General features: G+C 38.1%; 2 protein-coding genes across 2 annotated transcripts; one reads left to right on the top strand and one right to left on the bottom strand.

The window, feature by feature from the left end:
- The first annotated feature begins 41 nt into the window (after nucleotides 1–41).
- zgc:158403 (tetratricopeptide repeat protein 39A) lies at nucleotides 42–12,755 on the top strand. Its single transcript, XM_027141601.2, is given in 19 exon segments — nucleotides 42–180; nucleotides 1,792–1,896; nucleotides 3,908–4,039; nucleotides 4,656–4,714; nucleotides 4,917–4,941; nucleotides 4,943–4,982; nucleotides 5,292–5,356; nucleotides 6,350–6,449; nucleotides 6,549–6,614; nucleotides 7,078–7,186; nucleotides 7,819–7,886; nucleotides 8,000–8,059; nucleotides 8,432–8,593; nucleotides 8,788–8,879; nucleotides 9,365–9,485; nucleotides 9,695–9,806; nucleotides 10,253–10,367; nucleotides 11,124–11,240; nucleotides 11,388–12,755. Coding segments are annotated over 19 exon segments (1,695 nt in total). The 5' UTR covers nucleotides 42–145; the 3' UTR covers nucleotides 11,500–12,755.
- Nucleotides 12,756–13,285: 530 nt separating this feature from the next.
- On the bottom strand, nucleotides 13,286–15,045 carry gadd45gip1 (growth arrest and DNA-damage-inducible, gamma interacting protein 1). Its single transcript, XM_027141603.2, has 2 exons — nucleotides 14,604–15,045; nucleotides 13,286–13,718 (listed from the first exon to the last, which is right to left on the bottom strand). The coding sequence occupies exons 1-2, from the start codon at nucleotides 14,990–14,992 to the stop codon at nucleotides 13,424–13,426; spliced, it is 684 nt and encodes a 227-aa protein (XP_026997404.1). The 5' UTR covers nucleotides 14,993–15,045; the 3' UTR covers nucleotides 13,286–13,423.
- Between the last annotated feature and the right edge of the window lie 250 nt (nucleotides 15,046–15,295).

Genomic DNA, 15,295 nt, shown 5'->3' with positions numbered 1-15,295 from the left:
GTCAATGCGACTAACTGCTTCTCTGCACAAATTCTCGGCTCTGTTCTCCGAAGTCACTGGCTGTTTGGAAGCGAGCCGAGCCCGGAGCACTTACTGACAGGTGTTTCTGTTACCCAGGACTCAGAGGAGACTCGGAATTGAAATCATGTCCAACGGGAAAGATGCACCTGTTAGCACAAAGTAAGTAGCAACAGCTGCTCTTGCTTTAGCCGCTCAGGCGCTAATAGATCAGTATGGCTTTCTTAATTAACACTTTTCTTTCAGTGGGGTGACAGTTATATTAAATTAATGGCTTTAATGCTTTCTACAGTAAAAAAAAAACAACAAAAAAAAAAGTGATGTGACGCGCAACAGTGATAGAGTAGCAGCTCAGGGTCTTAACAGCGACTGTAAAGATCTCAGGGTTGTTTTGCTGATTCACATGGTTTGTGGTGACTTTTGCAGTTTGTTCAGAATTTTCTTTCCTTCTTGGGGTCAGTTTTCACACCCCTCCCTCCCCCGAGTCTTCCTTCCTCATTGTGTAATTGCTGTGTGTGTGTGTGTGTGTGTGTGTGTGTGTGTGTGAGTGAGTGAGTGTGTGAGTGTGTGAGTGTGTTATGAGTGAGAGAGAGAGTGAGAGATTTTCTATCCAGCGTACAGTTTTTTTTTGCCAGTGTATAGCTATTATTATTATTATTATTATTATTATTATTATTATTATTATTATTACTACCTTAAATACCTATATGAACTTATTTGGAACATCTGTACACCTGCATATTCATGTATTTTCCACTCAGTCACTTATGTAGCCCCAGCACAATGTATAAATTCATGCAACTACAGGGCTTCAGTTAAACGGTGGGGAAAATGTGATCTTGGTGACTTGCCATGGTTGTTGGTGCCGTTGTGCTGGGCAGATTTGAGTATCTTATAACTGGTCGGTTGATGATAGGGGAAAACATTACCTGACCTTTTTCATTCTTTAACTGTCACAATTGCCATCCACCTCATTTAAGATGCATTTCTGTTTACCATAATTGTAAATTTGAGTTTCCATGAGTTACCATAACCTTCTCCTGACCTCGAACAAGCCTGGCTATTCTCCTCTGACCTTACTTGTCATAAAGGTGTTTCTATTCACAGAACTGCTTCCCGTTGGATCTTTTTGGATTTTTGTAAACTTCTGTGTAAACTGTGGACACTTTTGTGCAAAAGTCACATGAGATCTGAAGTAGCATTTTTATATTATGGTGCTGCTGCCACATGAATTGCCTATTATATTATTTATATTATATTATATTATATTGTCAACATGAGACGAGAGAGTGAGAGATTGTGTGTATGTGTTTTGCATGGTGTCACAAACCTTTACAGGTGACAAAATTCTCAGGATGTCCAAGTAAATGTCTGTTGCAATTTCACTTCTAAACCTACACAGATTTCCTCTAAGAGCAAGTGTACCTTTTAAACATGTGTTTATCTGTTTGTCTGCATTCTATACGATGGTACAGGCTTAATACCAAGTACAATCCCACTGGATCCTCACTTTCTTTTCTACAAATATTATGTTTTATTAAACCTCTTACACTAATCACCGTCATTTGATGTTCTTTTATTACACTGGGGGCTTTTTATAGCCTTAGATATACTGTGACATAAGGCATGATTTATAATTAATAAAGGGCATGTTTCAAAAGCGGAAGACATTGCTTATTAATTTTTTATCATCTTCTTATGCTCTGTTTTCATCAGGTGGCTAATAATTCTTTGATTATTTAGTACTGTTTCTGTGTGTATATCTTGTCTCAGCTCCACAGAAACGTCCCTAAAGGCATGTCTTGATGAGTGTATGGAGGCCTTAGATCTGTTCCTCAATAACCACTTCAGCGAGAGTCTGGACAAACTGAAGCCACGGTGAGAGCAAGTAGTTTTGCCTTTACCCCTTTTGTATAGCTGTGTTATTCTTACTTGTACTAAACCCTAGTAAAAGCATGATAGTCCAGTTGAGCTTGATACATGAATCTGTTGTGATCATGTCATTAATAAGAGGGGGTTATAGAGAGCTTTTAAAGTATGGACAAAAGTGTTAAAATAGGGGGTTAGCAGGAATGGTATGGATACTTCAGTGGTATCAAAGTTGTGTCTAATCTTTTAAATGCCTAAAATGGTTTTGACAGGGATTAAGATTAGCCATGTCGTAGCGTTTTGCTGAAACGTTTCACTGTCTGTTTGATTATGTGCGTAATGCCAACTCCCTTGACCAGGATGTGAGGTGTTTACCCAGGTTCACACCCAAAGACACACAGTCCTGCATTAAATAGAACCTACATTGATCAGGAAATAATGCTTCAATTCCACTAAACGTTATTTTGTATGTTTCTCTCCATTATGAGTCACTGAATTGTGCAGGGAAAAGTGTTTTCAACAGTAACTACTTGCTTCTCTCGAATGAATTCTGATTCAGATATAACTTGAGATTGCAGAGTTTTAGGCCAGTTTTTCCCTTTAAATGAGTGTTTTAAATGTACTCGATGTGAGCGACTGGTGGCTGCCATTTTGATAGTGGAGTCAAACTATGCTGCCAAATGATATGGACCACAGAGTCCTCAAATGAGTAATACAGTTAACTACAAAAAAAAAACCAATGTGTGCTTGTAATAAAACCAAATCAATGTCTAGTCACTGAAAGACAATTCTCTCTACTGAAGTAGAAAGCATTTCTAAATATAAAAGTCATATTAAATAGCTTGATGTATGTTCTGTAATATACTTGCTTTCTGATTACATTATTATATAAGCAGTTTACTACAGTATGGTTATAATTCAAATTAATGAATAATAATTGCACAATCTGTGAGCGGGTTTCACTACAGGCGCATGGCTGTGTTTAAAGTGAATGAGAAAAGAGAGACTGATTCCATAATACCTTGAGATGATTAAAAGGAAAGTTCGACAAAAAATATCTGTGCATTTAATAATTTTTCTTATTTTAATGCAATGTGTGCTAAAACTAAAGCCTGGGACTGTTTTACTGTTCCACACTAATCTGTATATTGTGGACAGATGCCTGGAAAGATACAGTGTTTATGTTAGTCAAAATAACCAGGTCCTTGTAGAGACCAGAAAGAGATTATGTGTATTAGGACCAGGCAGGATTATGACCGTGAGTCTAAAGGCCTTGGTATATTTTCAGCTAAACAAAGGTTATGAGAAGCTTAAACCACCATTGCAGGTTACAAGCTTTTTTCTTTCTACGCTTCTCCTCAGAGTGAAGGGAAGTTATAGGCCTGGGGATTATGGAATCTTATGGGCATCAGGATGCTGGGTGCTGGTGGCCCGTGGAATGGTGGGAGGTTGTGAACCTCAAGTTGTTGGGAGCTTGTAGGATTTTTGGGATGGTCGGAGCTTGTGGACTTCGTAGTGGTGGGATCTTGTGGACCTTGGGTTGGTCAGAGCTTGTGGGCCTTAGGGTAGTGGGAAATTGTGGACTTCAGGATGAAAGTAGCGTTTGTAAAACACAATACCATAACTTGGTCTTCCAGCAGACCAATGATCTTAAGTATACCTCCATAGTTTGTGTAAAGTGAAAGTAATACAGTGACCATCACAAATCCCTGGACCTGAATTCCATAAAAGAATTTGTGGTCTGAAATAAAAAAAAGGGTGTGCTAGCAAGGAGGCATGTAATCTTCTGAAACAACAGTTTAATTAGAATGAATGACCAAACATTCCAGCAAAGAATCGTAAGAAGCTTGGGAAGGGTTGCACTGTGAGTTTGATTCAAGTTAAAAGACAACTTTTGACCCTCCAAAAATCTGTTCTTGTAAATGAAAGCTCAAATACATATGTTTCTAAGCTATTTTTTTTTTTAAATGACCTCAAGCAGGTTGGTTTAAGCTGGATGTGGATGTTTGGGCTGTTGCAGGTGTAAAGAGAGTATGTATCATGCTCTGATCTACGCCACCGTGTTAGAGATGCAGGCTATGATGACCTTCCAACATGATGACATTGTCAACGCAGGAAATACAATGAAAAGTGCCCAAGATGTTTGCCAGAGGTATATACACGCATACATACATACAGTACATACATACACACATTCTTATATATATATATATATAAACATTCTTTATTTCCTTTAATATAGTGTGCTGTTAAACTCGTGTTAGCCTGTCCTGACCTTTCAGAAAACAGGTACAATCATGAGCTGAAACAGAACTGGTACTGGGTAGAAGTAGTGATTTGCCTGTGTTTTACATGGGGATAAAGAACACCACTATCTCAAAAGCTTCAGATGGTTAACAGCTGATCATATCTGGTAATTCCCTGCCTGCTATAATGATTGTTGCCATGAGGTCATGTAGAAGCTCTTGGTTATAATAGGGTCTGTGTTCTTCCAACAGATGCTGCTTCAGGAGAAAATTATACTGTATATGTCTGATCTACTTTATTGTATTTATTGTAGAGTAAAGCGATTTCAAAGCCTCTGAAAAAGAGTGAGGATGAACCAGGATCAGTGTTTGTTTTGTTCCTTAAATCGGGGTGTAATTATGTGGAAAAGTGGCCACTGGTCCTTAATGAAATTAAAAACCCGCATGGTTTTATGCTATCATATTCACATTATAGCTAGAGATAATGATCAGTGAGAACGTCTGTGTTTGTTCTCGCTAAAGGTTTCGTAAGAGGTCTGGTAGTCTGGCAGGAAGAGCAGCAAGTGACGAGCTCTCTGAAGGTAAGTAATATGAGGTGTTGGAAAAGGTCTATAATACCCTGTATACAGTAGTTGCACCTTAGATACAGCATACTTCATATGTACAAAAAAAAATCCCGCATAACTTTTCCATTGCAAGGAAAATGCTTTTCCAAGACTTTTTTTTACTGCTTCCTACAATGCTTGTAGACAGTGTCATTTTTTATTGTTCATGTGGTTATAGAGGAGCTCCATGCTGAGGCCTGTTACTGAATGCTTGCTACAAAGAGCCGCTCTCACATTTTTACAGGTTGGTAGAGAGATATCAGGCAGCAACTTCCTGCCACATAACACACAAACACACACACAGTTTTCTACTGAAAACTATACCTACTCTCATCTCACTCCTAATTGTAATTCAGAAAAAGTACACCATCAACAATCTGCTCTTAGATTTGGGGTTTTCTTCATATATGGCCCATTAACCCACACACCTACCTTGTAGTAAATCTTATAGGATTTCTACTAATTATTGCTTTACATGATGACCTGATGATGCTGCACATGCCACATTGTCAGGTCTAATCATTTTCCCCCTCTAAATTTCCTTTGCTGGCAGGATGAGAACATGGTGAGTTTCATTAAAGGAGGAATCAAAGTACGCAATAGCTACCTCATATACAAGTAAGTATGCTTTCTATGCTTTTGACTTCATGCTTTTATCATTAATGGAATAATCCTTCTCTGCCATCCACATCTGCAGAACATCTTCCATCCACATTTGCAGTCAATTTTGGCACACTGAATTTCATTTCAGCACATTGACTAAAAATTTAAGTTAGTAGCCTGGGCACCTGGGATGAGCAGATTACAAATCTTTTGCTATTAGCTACTGGTTTTATCAAGCAGAAATCACACTGCCCATTCACTTGTAAAAACAAAGGTTTTCGTTTGGTACAGACGGTATGTTTAAAATTAATGTGCTACACAGTTTATGATGCAACTCACTGCCATAACTGTAGTGTGTGCTTCCAAATCCCACTTCCTGGTGCACTATCTACATCGGCCAACGTGAGCTCTATGTGACAGTTTTTATTAGACAGATTATTTAGAACACGGACGAGAGATTATCTGAAGATATGTTGTTCTATCATTGGGCAATAAAGTAAAAAGTAATTGTGCACCATCAGATGAATACTGCACTTCCACATTTACACATTTAGTGACTGAAGACATCAGTAAACCATAAAGTCTGTAGGTCTGTGTCTGACAGTGCAGGAGCTCAATTTACAAATAGCTTTAATTGAAAAAATAATGACTTAGTCGTAGTCATTTTTGCAGTATAGGGTGGTTGTTGTTTTTTTGGTTATGGCAAGGTTTGAAAGAATGCAAGTGTGGGATTAATTATATGATAAAGACAGAAAATTTTTTTTTACCAATCATTATTCTGCTGAATGGGATTTTATTAAAATAGGCATAACAGGTACTGAAGGGTTGATTGCAGTTTGGGTGTTTGTTTGTCAATGTATTTAAGTGCCATTACTCACATTGATGTCTGGAAAACTGTTTAAGGTTTAAATATATCTGTATCCTACTATGAATTTCCATTCAGACAAGCCCAAAGCAAACTGATCTCATAGTAAAGACAGAGGAAATTATCGTGCTGTTATTCCACAGGGCGCTCCACTCCTTTATTGAGTCACATACCTCCTTCAAAGGGCCAAATCACAAGCACCTGGAGGGAGGGGTGGCGTTTGGAATCGGTGCGTTTAACTTGGTATGTTGCTGAACTTGGCTGTAAGATGAAGGGTCTCTTCTTAAATGAGTAAATTATATAAAACTGATTTTTTCAGTGGTTTGTCACTCATCATTTCAGACACTTTCCTTGTTTCCTGCACGGATTCTCAAGGTTTTGGAGTTTGCTGGATTTTCTGGAGATAAGGTAATATATTTATTTCAATTTATTTATTTGTGTCAGTTTCTCCAAATGAATGAATGGTCTGTAAACAATGTATTGGGAACACCTGTACACTTGGTTATCTATTTAGTCAATGTTGAATGCAGCGCAGTGCAAAAATCAAGTGGATACAATACAAAAGCTTCTGTTAATGATCAAACATCAGAATGAAGCAAAAAAGTGACCTCTGTGATTGAGACATGGATGTTGAGCAGATGGTCTGGTTTGAATATTTCAGAATTTTACATTGTCTCTACATTTTAGATTTTACACGAATAGCTGGAATCTCTTTATCTGGCTTTAGGACTTTGGGCTGAAGAGATACAGAAAATCACAAAAGTTTTACTGGCACAGAACATATAAAATAATCAGTGCTTGTCATGCATTTTATTGTGTGTGTGTGTGTGTGTGTGTGTGTGTGTGTGTGTGTGTGTGTGTGTGTGTGTAGGAATATGGGCTTTCTCAGCTTTATGAAGGAGCCACCTCCCAAAACCTACGTTCTCTGCTGTGTGCCCTGCTGCTGCTCTGCTTCTACACCTTCCTCTCATTTATTTTAGGTATCTTTGCTATACATGTACCCAAAGTACCCAGATTTTGCATCAAAATCTTCATTCAATATTAAAGCAGAAAAGTGTAAACTCTAGAGTTAGGGATCGTGTTAACTTGACTAAAAGTAAAAATGTACTTTTCTCTTGAGTCACAAGAGAACAACGACATCTGCGATCAAACATTGCTATCTGTTACTGGAGGTAAAGTAGCACAGCTGAGGCTAATTAACACCACCTATCAAATCATGGTATATATCATTTTTCAAAAGGGTAGAAATGCCTTCAAGTATCATGATATGATATGTTTTTGTCATATCCCCCACCTTAATGTTGTGGTTCATTAGTCAAAATGTAAAGCACCGCAAAATAAGGCGAGTCTTAAAAATGGTTTTCTTGGGGATGTATAGTAACAGTGCACATTAGAGAGGGTTTCTATTTAGTCAGCATACAGTATAGACATGGCAGCTGCAAACATGTCATACAGTCATGACACTGAGTGGAAATATTTAACAAAAAGGTAGATAAGCGTTCTATTGGAGAAATGTTTGCTCACCAGAGAAATGGTTCATTTGAAAATGGTAATTTATATATCAGCTGAGATGACTGACAAACAATGGTTGTACATGTTTTTTTCTGCACAGGGACAGGTGAGGGAGAAGTAGCAGATGCTGAGAAACTGCTGAAGCCATTTCGGCTACGATATCCAAATGTAGGTCTCTCGCTCTTTCTCTCTCTCTCTTTTGCTTTCACTAATTTCTAGCTGGGTTTTTTAATATTTTGAGTGAGTCATGTGATCATCTTCTTTCTGCCACTCTTCTCCAGGGGGCAATTTTTCTTTTCTTTGCAGGCAGAGTGGAGGAAATAAAAGGCAACATTGATGAGGTGAGTGACTCGAGTGTTGCAGGGAAGATGTTATTAAAACCACGAGTCAGGAAATGTGTTGTAGAGATTGTACATTTCCGTGGTTTGGCATACGGGAAAAATCTATGTCCATTTATATTATACTTATATTAAGTGGATAAAATAAGCCCTATAGTACAGTACTTTCTCTCTGTGTTAACATCCTCTATCTGAAATACGATTAGTCACTATCCAAGGACAGAAAGACAAGCTAATTTTCAGCAGTACAAACAAAGCAAAAAATTACTATGCTATGTGAAGATACTCAACTCAATGTCAAGGCAAGTGCAAGGTTTCTAATTTTTCAAATTGTATTAGTTTTATTATAAAACATATTTTTGTGTCCATATCAAGGCAATATTGCTGTTTGAGAGTGGATGTAAAGCGCAGCAGGCCTGGAAGCAGTTTCACCACATGTGCTACTGGGAACTGATGTGGTGCTTCACCTACAAAAGGCACTGGAAAATGGCCTACTTCTACGCTGACCTACTCAGCAAGGAAAGTCGCTGGTCCAAGGTCAGCCAGCACTTTTGTCTAATGTTGCAGTTAAGATGCTAGGAATTAATTGATATCTCAAGATGTTCTGATTGGAGAGCAGAATTAAGTAATATAAGGGATACATGTCCATGAGTGTCCACCAGTCCAATCAACAGATCTTCAGAGATATTACTTTGACAGTCTTTCCCTCTCTCTCTATCCCTATCTCCCAGGCTATGTACGTGTACATGAAGGCTGCTTCTCTCAGTATGCTGCCAGAAGGAGAGGCTCGTCCATTTGGGGAGAACGAGACTGAGCTCTTCAGGTATACACACACGAGTTACAGAGGCATTCTGGTGTTTGTGCCTTCCATGTCTAACATCGGAATATTTATCAAACAGGAGACAGTATGGCAGACAATCGCCGTCACTTAACACAATTAAATATAGCAGTTTGCCTGTGTGATGCACATCTAATTCATGTTTCTTGTATTCGTCTCCTGATTTCAGCCTTTTCAGGTTGTCATATACTGCCATGTAATGCAAATTCACTGTGCCGTGAATGTATGCTGTATTTTAAATAATTGGCCTTTATTATTTATGTGTATGAAAAAAATCAGCAGTTATGTGTTTTCTTATGCAAACATTAACACATAACTTTACTAAAAGATTGATAAATGAGAGCCATTAAGTTTATGAAGTGCTATTATATACATTATAACATCGTTCTGTAATTAGTTGGTTCCATTCTCTCGCTTTTTTCATTTTCTCACTTTCTCTCTCTCTCTCTCTAACTTGGTCTCACTCTCAGGCAGGTGCCAGCCTTCAAACAGAAGATAGCAGGGAAGTCTCCTCCTACGGAGAAGTTTGCTATCCGCAAAGCCCGGCGCTACAAAGCCACCACCCCCATACCGCTACCCGTTCCTGTGCTTGTAAGGCACCTCTGCATCCTGTGTCAATCCATGTGTCATTTTTCATGTATTCATAACTAGAACCATATTAATTTCACATAATATTCACACTTCCTGGAAAATTCTGTCAGCTAAAGATAATTGCGTACTCACCCACATTTAGCATATGTGACACATTCCTCCAAATTAAAGGGTGTAAATATGTTGACTGATTAAGCTGCCTGTTCCAGGAGATGATGTACATGTGGAACGGTTTCTCCATCATAAGCAAACAGCCAGAGCTCACAGCGGGCATTCTGGAAACTCTACTGGAGGCAGAGCAAACCCTGCAGGCTTCCCCTGGTACTGCACTGCATGCTTCACAATGTGTTTGATTTACTGCCAGGTTTTAGTAATGATTTGAAAAGCACATTTACAATAGCTTGTCACATTTGCATCACTTGTTCTATATAAAGTCCATACAAACAAAGACAATGCAATAAAATAAACAGAAATCGATGTGATCATTTGGTTCACTCAAGCTGATATTATTATGGAAGAATTATATATAGCTTGTTTACACTTTATATAGCTTGTTTATTACCAATATGTAGTTATGGGTAAGAATAGATCTTTAAAAAGTATGGATGGGAAAAAAATATTTTAAAGGAAAATGTTTTAATAAGTGTGACAAAACAGAAAAAAAAGATCAGCTCATAAACTGTTTGGAGATCCTGGCATTATGTATGAAAACAACAACAAAGTGTAGAGCAGATGTGTTAAGTGTGATTTGTTTGTGTGTCCTGAAGAGAATGTGTACACTGCAGATGATAGCTGCCTGATTTTTCTGCTGAAGGGTCTGTGTCTGAAGAACCAAAACAAACTGCACCTTGCTGAAGAAAGTTTTAACAAAGTTTACAGCAGGCCAGTGCTACTTTCCACCTACAGCACACTTTTCCACCCACATACACACATGGCCAATAACCAGCGATCGCACATGATGTGGAAAATATCCACTCAACAAACTTACCCTGAATTTTTAAAGTGCTTCAGATAACATCTTGAGATGATATAGAAATGGGATGTTCTATTACGTTTTGCCACAACAATCTTTGACCCTCAGTATATGTGATTACTGTTGTACAACTGTCACTATATTAGAAACAGTGGTACACCTGTACACACTTATTATCCTGTCAGCCTATCTGAGATGTGGCAGCTGTATATCCCACAGCATGTACATACAGGTCCAGACCTGCAGTTAATGACTGGGGAAAATGTCACTGATGTTGACCATCATGGATCCTGGTGCCAGGCAGACAAGATTAAAGATCATACCATTAATTAATCATCACATTATCACTCTATTCTCTCCAGTTTCACTGAGCTTGTGTCCATTGGGGCCTCAGCTTCTTGTTCTTAGCTGAGAGAATTCGAACCCATTGTCCACCCATTGAGTGATCACCCTAAGCATGTTGCTGCACTTTAATACATAATGTGGACATAATGTCATCAAACCAGTGATAATTGTCCCATCACAAGTCCTTGTCCATTCCAGTTGTCATTAAAAAAATGTGTTGCATTCCAGTGTAACAGCAATGTAGCTTTAATTGTTGAAGTATTCTGGAATGTGGGATTTGTTGAAAGGGAGATTAATAATATATGTATTATGGGGTACAGTGAGAAGAAGCTGAAGTATGACCACTACCTGATTCCTAACACTCTGCTGGAGCTGGGCCTGCTCTATGCTGATACAGGGCGGAGGGAGAAAGCCATCAAACTCCTGCAGAAAGCCAAGTGAGTAGAGGCTTTTGTAAACTGCTGTGTTAATTCGTTAGAGTTAAATCTAAATGCAAAACGTTAAGTGATGTACTGCTTACATATCTTTGCCTGGGCTGTAGACGTTTTTTTAAAAAGTAAACTACTTCCTTCCTTCCTTCTCAGGAATAACTACAAAGAATACTCGATGGAGTCCCGCACTCAGTTCAGGATCCACGCAGCTCTGTCAAAACTGAAGGCCGACACAAGTGACCAGGAAGAGATCACAGCTCTGTAACTATTATACAGCTGAAGTGGCAAGTTGAGGACGGACTCTTCTAGTGAAATACGATGCCAAAGAGACTCTTTCATCATCACTCCCTAATTCAGTTCAATAGAAGGCTACATATAAAGGGCCCCACTCAGACAGTCTTGTTGACATCTTAGGGACACTTAAAACACAGCATTTGTAGGTAATTTACATGATGCGTGTATTTTAGGATAAATAGCTTAGATACAATTGATATACAGTATAGTTTACTTGTGGTTGAAATATCCAAACATTTCCACATGGAGAGTATTATTTAGTAATAAATCTTGCTTGAGATACAGCAGCACTTTTAGGAGGAAAAAATCTCAGGCTTTTCTAATTATTTTTGATTTGTTGAAGATAATTAGGTGTGCCATCTTTGGTGTATTATTAAAGCATTGCGAGATGGTGTTTTTATCCAGGAAATGAATTGAAGAAATAGTTATCTTTCAGTTATAGAAAAAAAAAAACATGGACCATGGACAAGTGCCAGCTTCTAAGTACAAGAAATACAAATGGAAGGCTCACAACTAGACATAACACATGACCATTCTCAACTATGAGAGAAATTTCTCACCAAAAGGTGATCTTTATATTTCATGAAGGACTAAATTTGGTCTGAAGGCCGAATTTACACTGCTAATTGTTTAAAATGGATTTTTCTGTGAAAGCTAAGCGACAGTGTCTACACATGATGTGTCTTTTCAGAGATTATGCTGGAAGGATATTTTGTAAAACTGACAGTGTTGAACCAAAGCTTTAAAACGGTCACTTTAAAAGCAACATAGGCTGCAGAAAATGCATTTATATCATAAAATCCAGTAACATGAGACTTTTTATATCATCAGTTATCAAAAGTGAATAAACATTTTATCCTAGAAATGGGAAAGACCTCTGTTTAAATACCCAGTTCATGCACAAGTGAAAATTGTCATATATATAAACAACGCACACCTAATATTAACGTGATTCGTATAGTTCTCTGTTTTAAGCATTATAATAAATCACTAAATTTATTTAACGTTGCATGATCCATATTGAGAAATATAATTTGACTAACTTTTTATAACTGATGAAATAAATATAGTGGCTGTGGGATTGATTGTATGTATGATTTCATGTCAGTCTAAAACTGTGCACAGACACCTGTTGTGCCGTGTTCTGATTATTCATTTCATAATATTAATAAGCTTTCTTTAATATGGGTTTGATTAAAAATAAATCCTAGCAAAATCAGTAAATTATAGCTGAAGGCAGTTCTGTGTGTTATCACTGGACTTTTCTATTGGTCGCTATGTTTTCATAGCTAGTAGCTACCGTCTTTGTAAATATTTACAGCGATTACTTATAAAAGTCATTATGTAAACGCTAACGTATGTCAATCGCTGGGACACTGGATAAATCATACATAATGTGGCTTTGATTCCTAATGATTTGTAAAAATACACAGAATAAAAGGGGCTGAAAATGAGTGAGGGATCGAAGAAAGGAAAGAATAATTAAGACAAGAAAAGATAACAGGATTGGGAGAGATGGGACAGTAAGAGAGATGAGAAATCAGGAAAAACAAAGAGAGAACAGGATGGTGGAAGAAGTAATAGCAAAATAGCAATAAAGTTATCATTTGAGGAAAAGCATTAGAAAGAGTTGAGAAAAAGATGTAAAAGGAGAATTTATTAGAGTTATAGCCCCATACTGCAAAATGTCATCTATATCACAGTCTATTTCAGAAGGATCATCTCAAACTGCAATTTAACCAGTGTAAAAGCAAATATTCAAGTTTTACATTTTAATTACAGTTCTTTTAATGACATGAGAAAGGAAGCGAGTTTTTCAAAATGCATTGCGATGGTAAAACGTGTTACTACAATTTCAGTATATACAGCAGTCCGTGTTTCCTCAGCCAAAGTCTCTATGAGGCTTCAGCAGGTGGTGCAGAAGGAGTCAACCCCTGGTCCTCTTCTCTCTTTTGACGTTTTAGCAGCTTCCTCTTCTTCTTCTCCTCCTTTTCGATCTCTGCCAGCATCTCCTGGAACTTGGAACTGCGTGGGTCCAGCGTGTAGCCGAAACGCTCCCGAGCCTCAGCCAGAAGCCGCTCCTTTTTGGCCTTGTCTTCTTTCAGCTTCCTCTTTGCTTCCTGCTTCTCCTTCCTCCAGTCTGCTATCATCTTGGGCATTTTAGCCATTTTTTCCGCAATCAACTTCTCTCTGTAGAGGGAGGATTAAAAGAAAAACATCCAATGAGCCCAAATGCAAATAGCACAGACTATTACTACATTGCAAATCACCTAGTTTATCAGCTGTATTTCTTATACAGCAGCCAAAACAGTAACAGCCTTGAACCTGTTCTGTGGCACTGAAATCTGCAGTTTATTGCTTCTTTCTTAGAAGCTGTTAAGAAAATTGCTGATTTGAAAGTGAATTTAGCAATATGTTAAGAAACATAACAAAGCATGTAAACCAGCAATGATACCCTAATTCATTATTAAGTAAACCAAAAGAACTAAAAGTTTGTGCCCTCTGTCCATATTTTCCTGAGAAATATCATTATCTGGAAATAAATAAATAATAATTATATAAAACAATATCCTTTAAAGTGAAATCATTAGTTTTAGTTTGCCTGTGTGAACACACCCATCATGCTGAAAGTACATCATATGACATGTCAGAGGGATTGAAGGAAGGAAGGAAGGTGTTAAGGATAGAAGGAAGAAAGGTTTGAGAGATAGATGGAAGGAAGGAAGGAAGGTGTGCAGGATAGAAGGAAGGAAGGTGTGAGGATTAGAAGGAAGGAAGGAAGGAAGGAGTGAGGAATAGAAGGAAGGAAGGAAGGAAGTAAAAAAGAAAGAAATAAGTTTTGCAAATTACATATTTATTGATTAATTTTTTAAACTGCAGATTTACTTTACATTCCTTTAACATTCATTTGTGTACCACCACAAACACGCCACTCAAACGGTAATTTAATTACCTTTAATTAAACGGTAAATAAACACGAGCAACTACACAGACGACCCATCCTGTGACCGTAAAGTCCTGTATATACGCGCAGCTCCGTTTCTATTTCAGCGAGCTAACCGAGCAGAAAATTACCTCGCTAGTTGTTTATCCGCTTGTTCCTTCTTCCTTGCCGCGATGTTTTTTAGCATTTCTTCAAGCTGGGGTTGCCACTGCTTTTCTTCCTGGATTAATTCCTCCAGCTGGGCTGCAGTGGGCCACAGTTTAACCGGATCCACACCAGAGACAAAACCATACCGTGCAAAAAGCTTGCGCTCATATTTATCAGTCTTCTGCCACTCCGGGGTCTTGTCACTGTGTCTGTCCGGAATATACGCCTCCTTTAAATTCAGCCTGAGAGGTCTGGGGTTATAACCAGCTATAAACTGTATGACATTACTCCCAGAAACAACTGGGATAAAAGATTTTACACTAGAAAAACCTAACAGCGCGACTCCACTCCTGCTCAGCAAGGAGGCCGCCATGTTTGATTGCGTCCTTCAGGTTACGTCTTTACGTCTATACTCGCGCACTAGTTTACTGTGTGTCAAAATAGTGTGCTGTGTACTTTCTATTTTGGCCACACTATTTAGTGTGGTAGTTTTGTAGTATGTGTGAGAGATGTAAGAGCGCCCTCTGTTGTTTGGAGTCTGTTAATGCGACACCAGTATACAGTTCAATGCTGTTTATTATCTGCCATGCATTATATGGCAAAAAAGGAGAGAGAGGAACAAACAGACATGTGATATAATCTCAAAAATGTGGCACATTGAGGGCTTGTTATAATA

This window comes from Tachysurus fulvidraco, chromosome 15, assembly GCF_022655615.1.
Source record: "Tachysurus fulvidraco isolate hzauxx_2018 chromosome 15, HZAU_PFXX_2.0, whole genome shotgun sequence".
NCBI lineage: Eukaryota > Metazoa > Chordata > Actinopteri > Siluriformes > Bagridae > Tachysurus > Tachysurus fulvidraco.
Note: the sequence above shows the minus strand (reverse complement) of the source record. Positions and strands in the feature narration are given on the sequence as shown.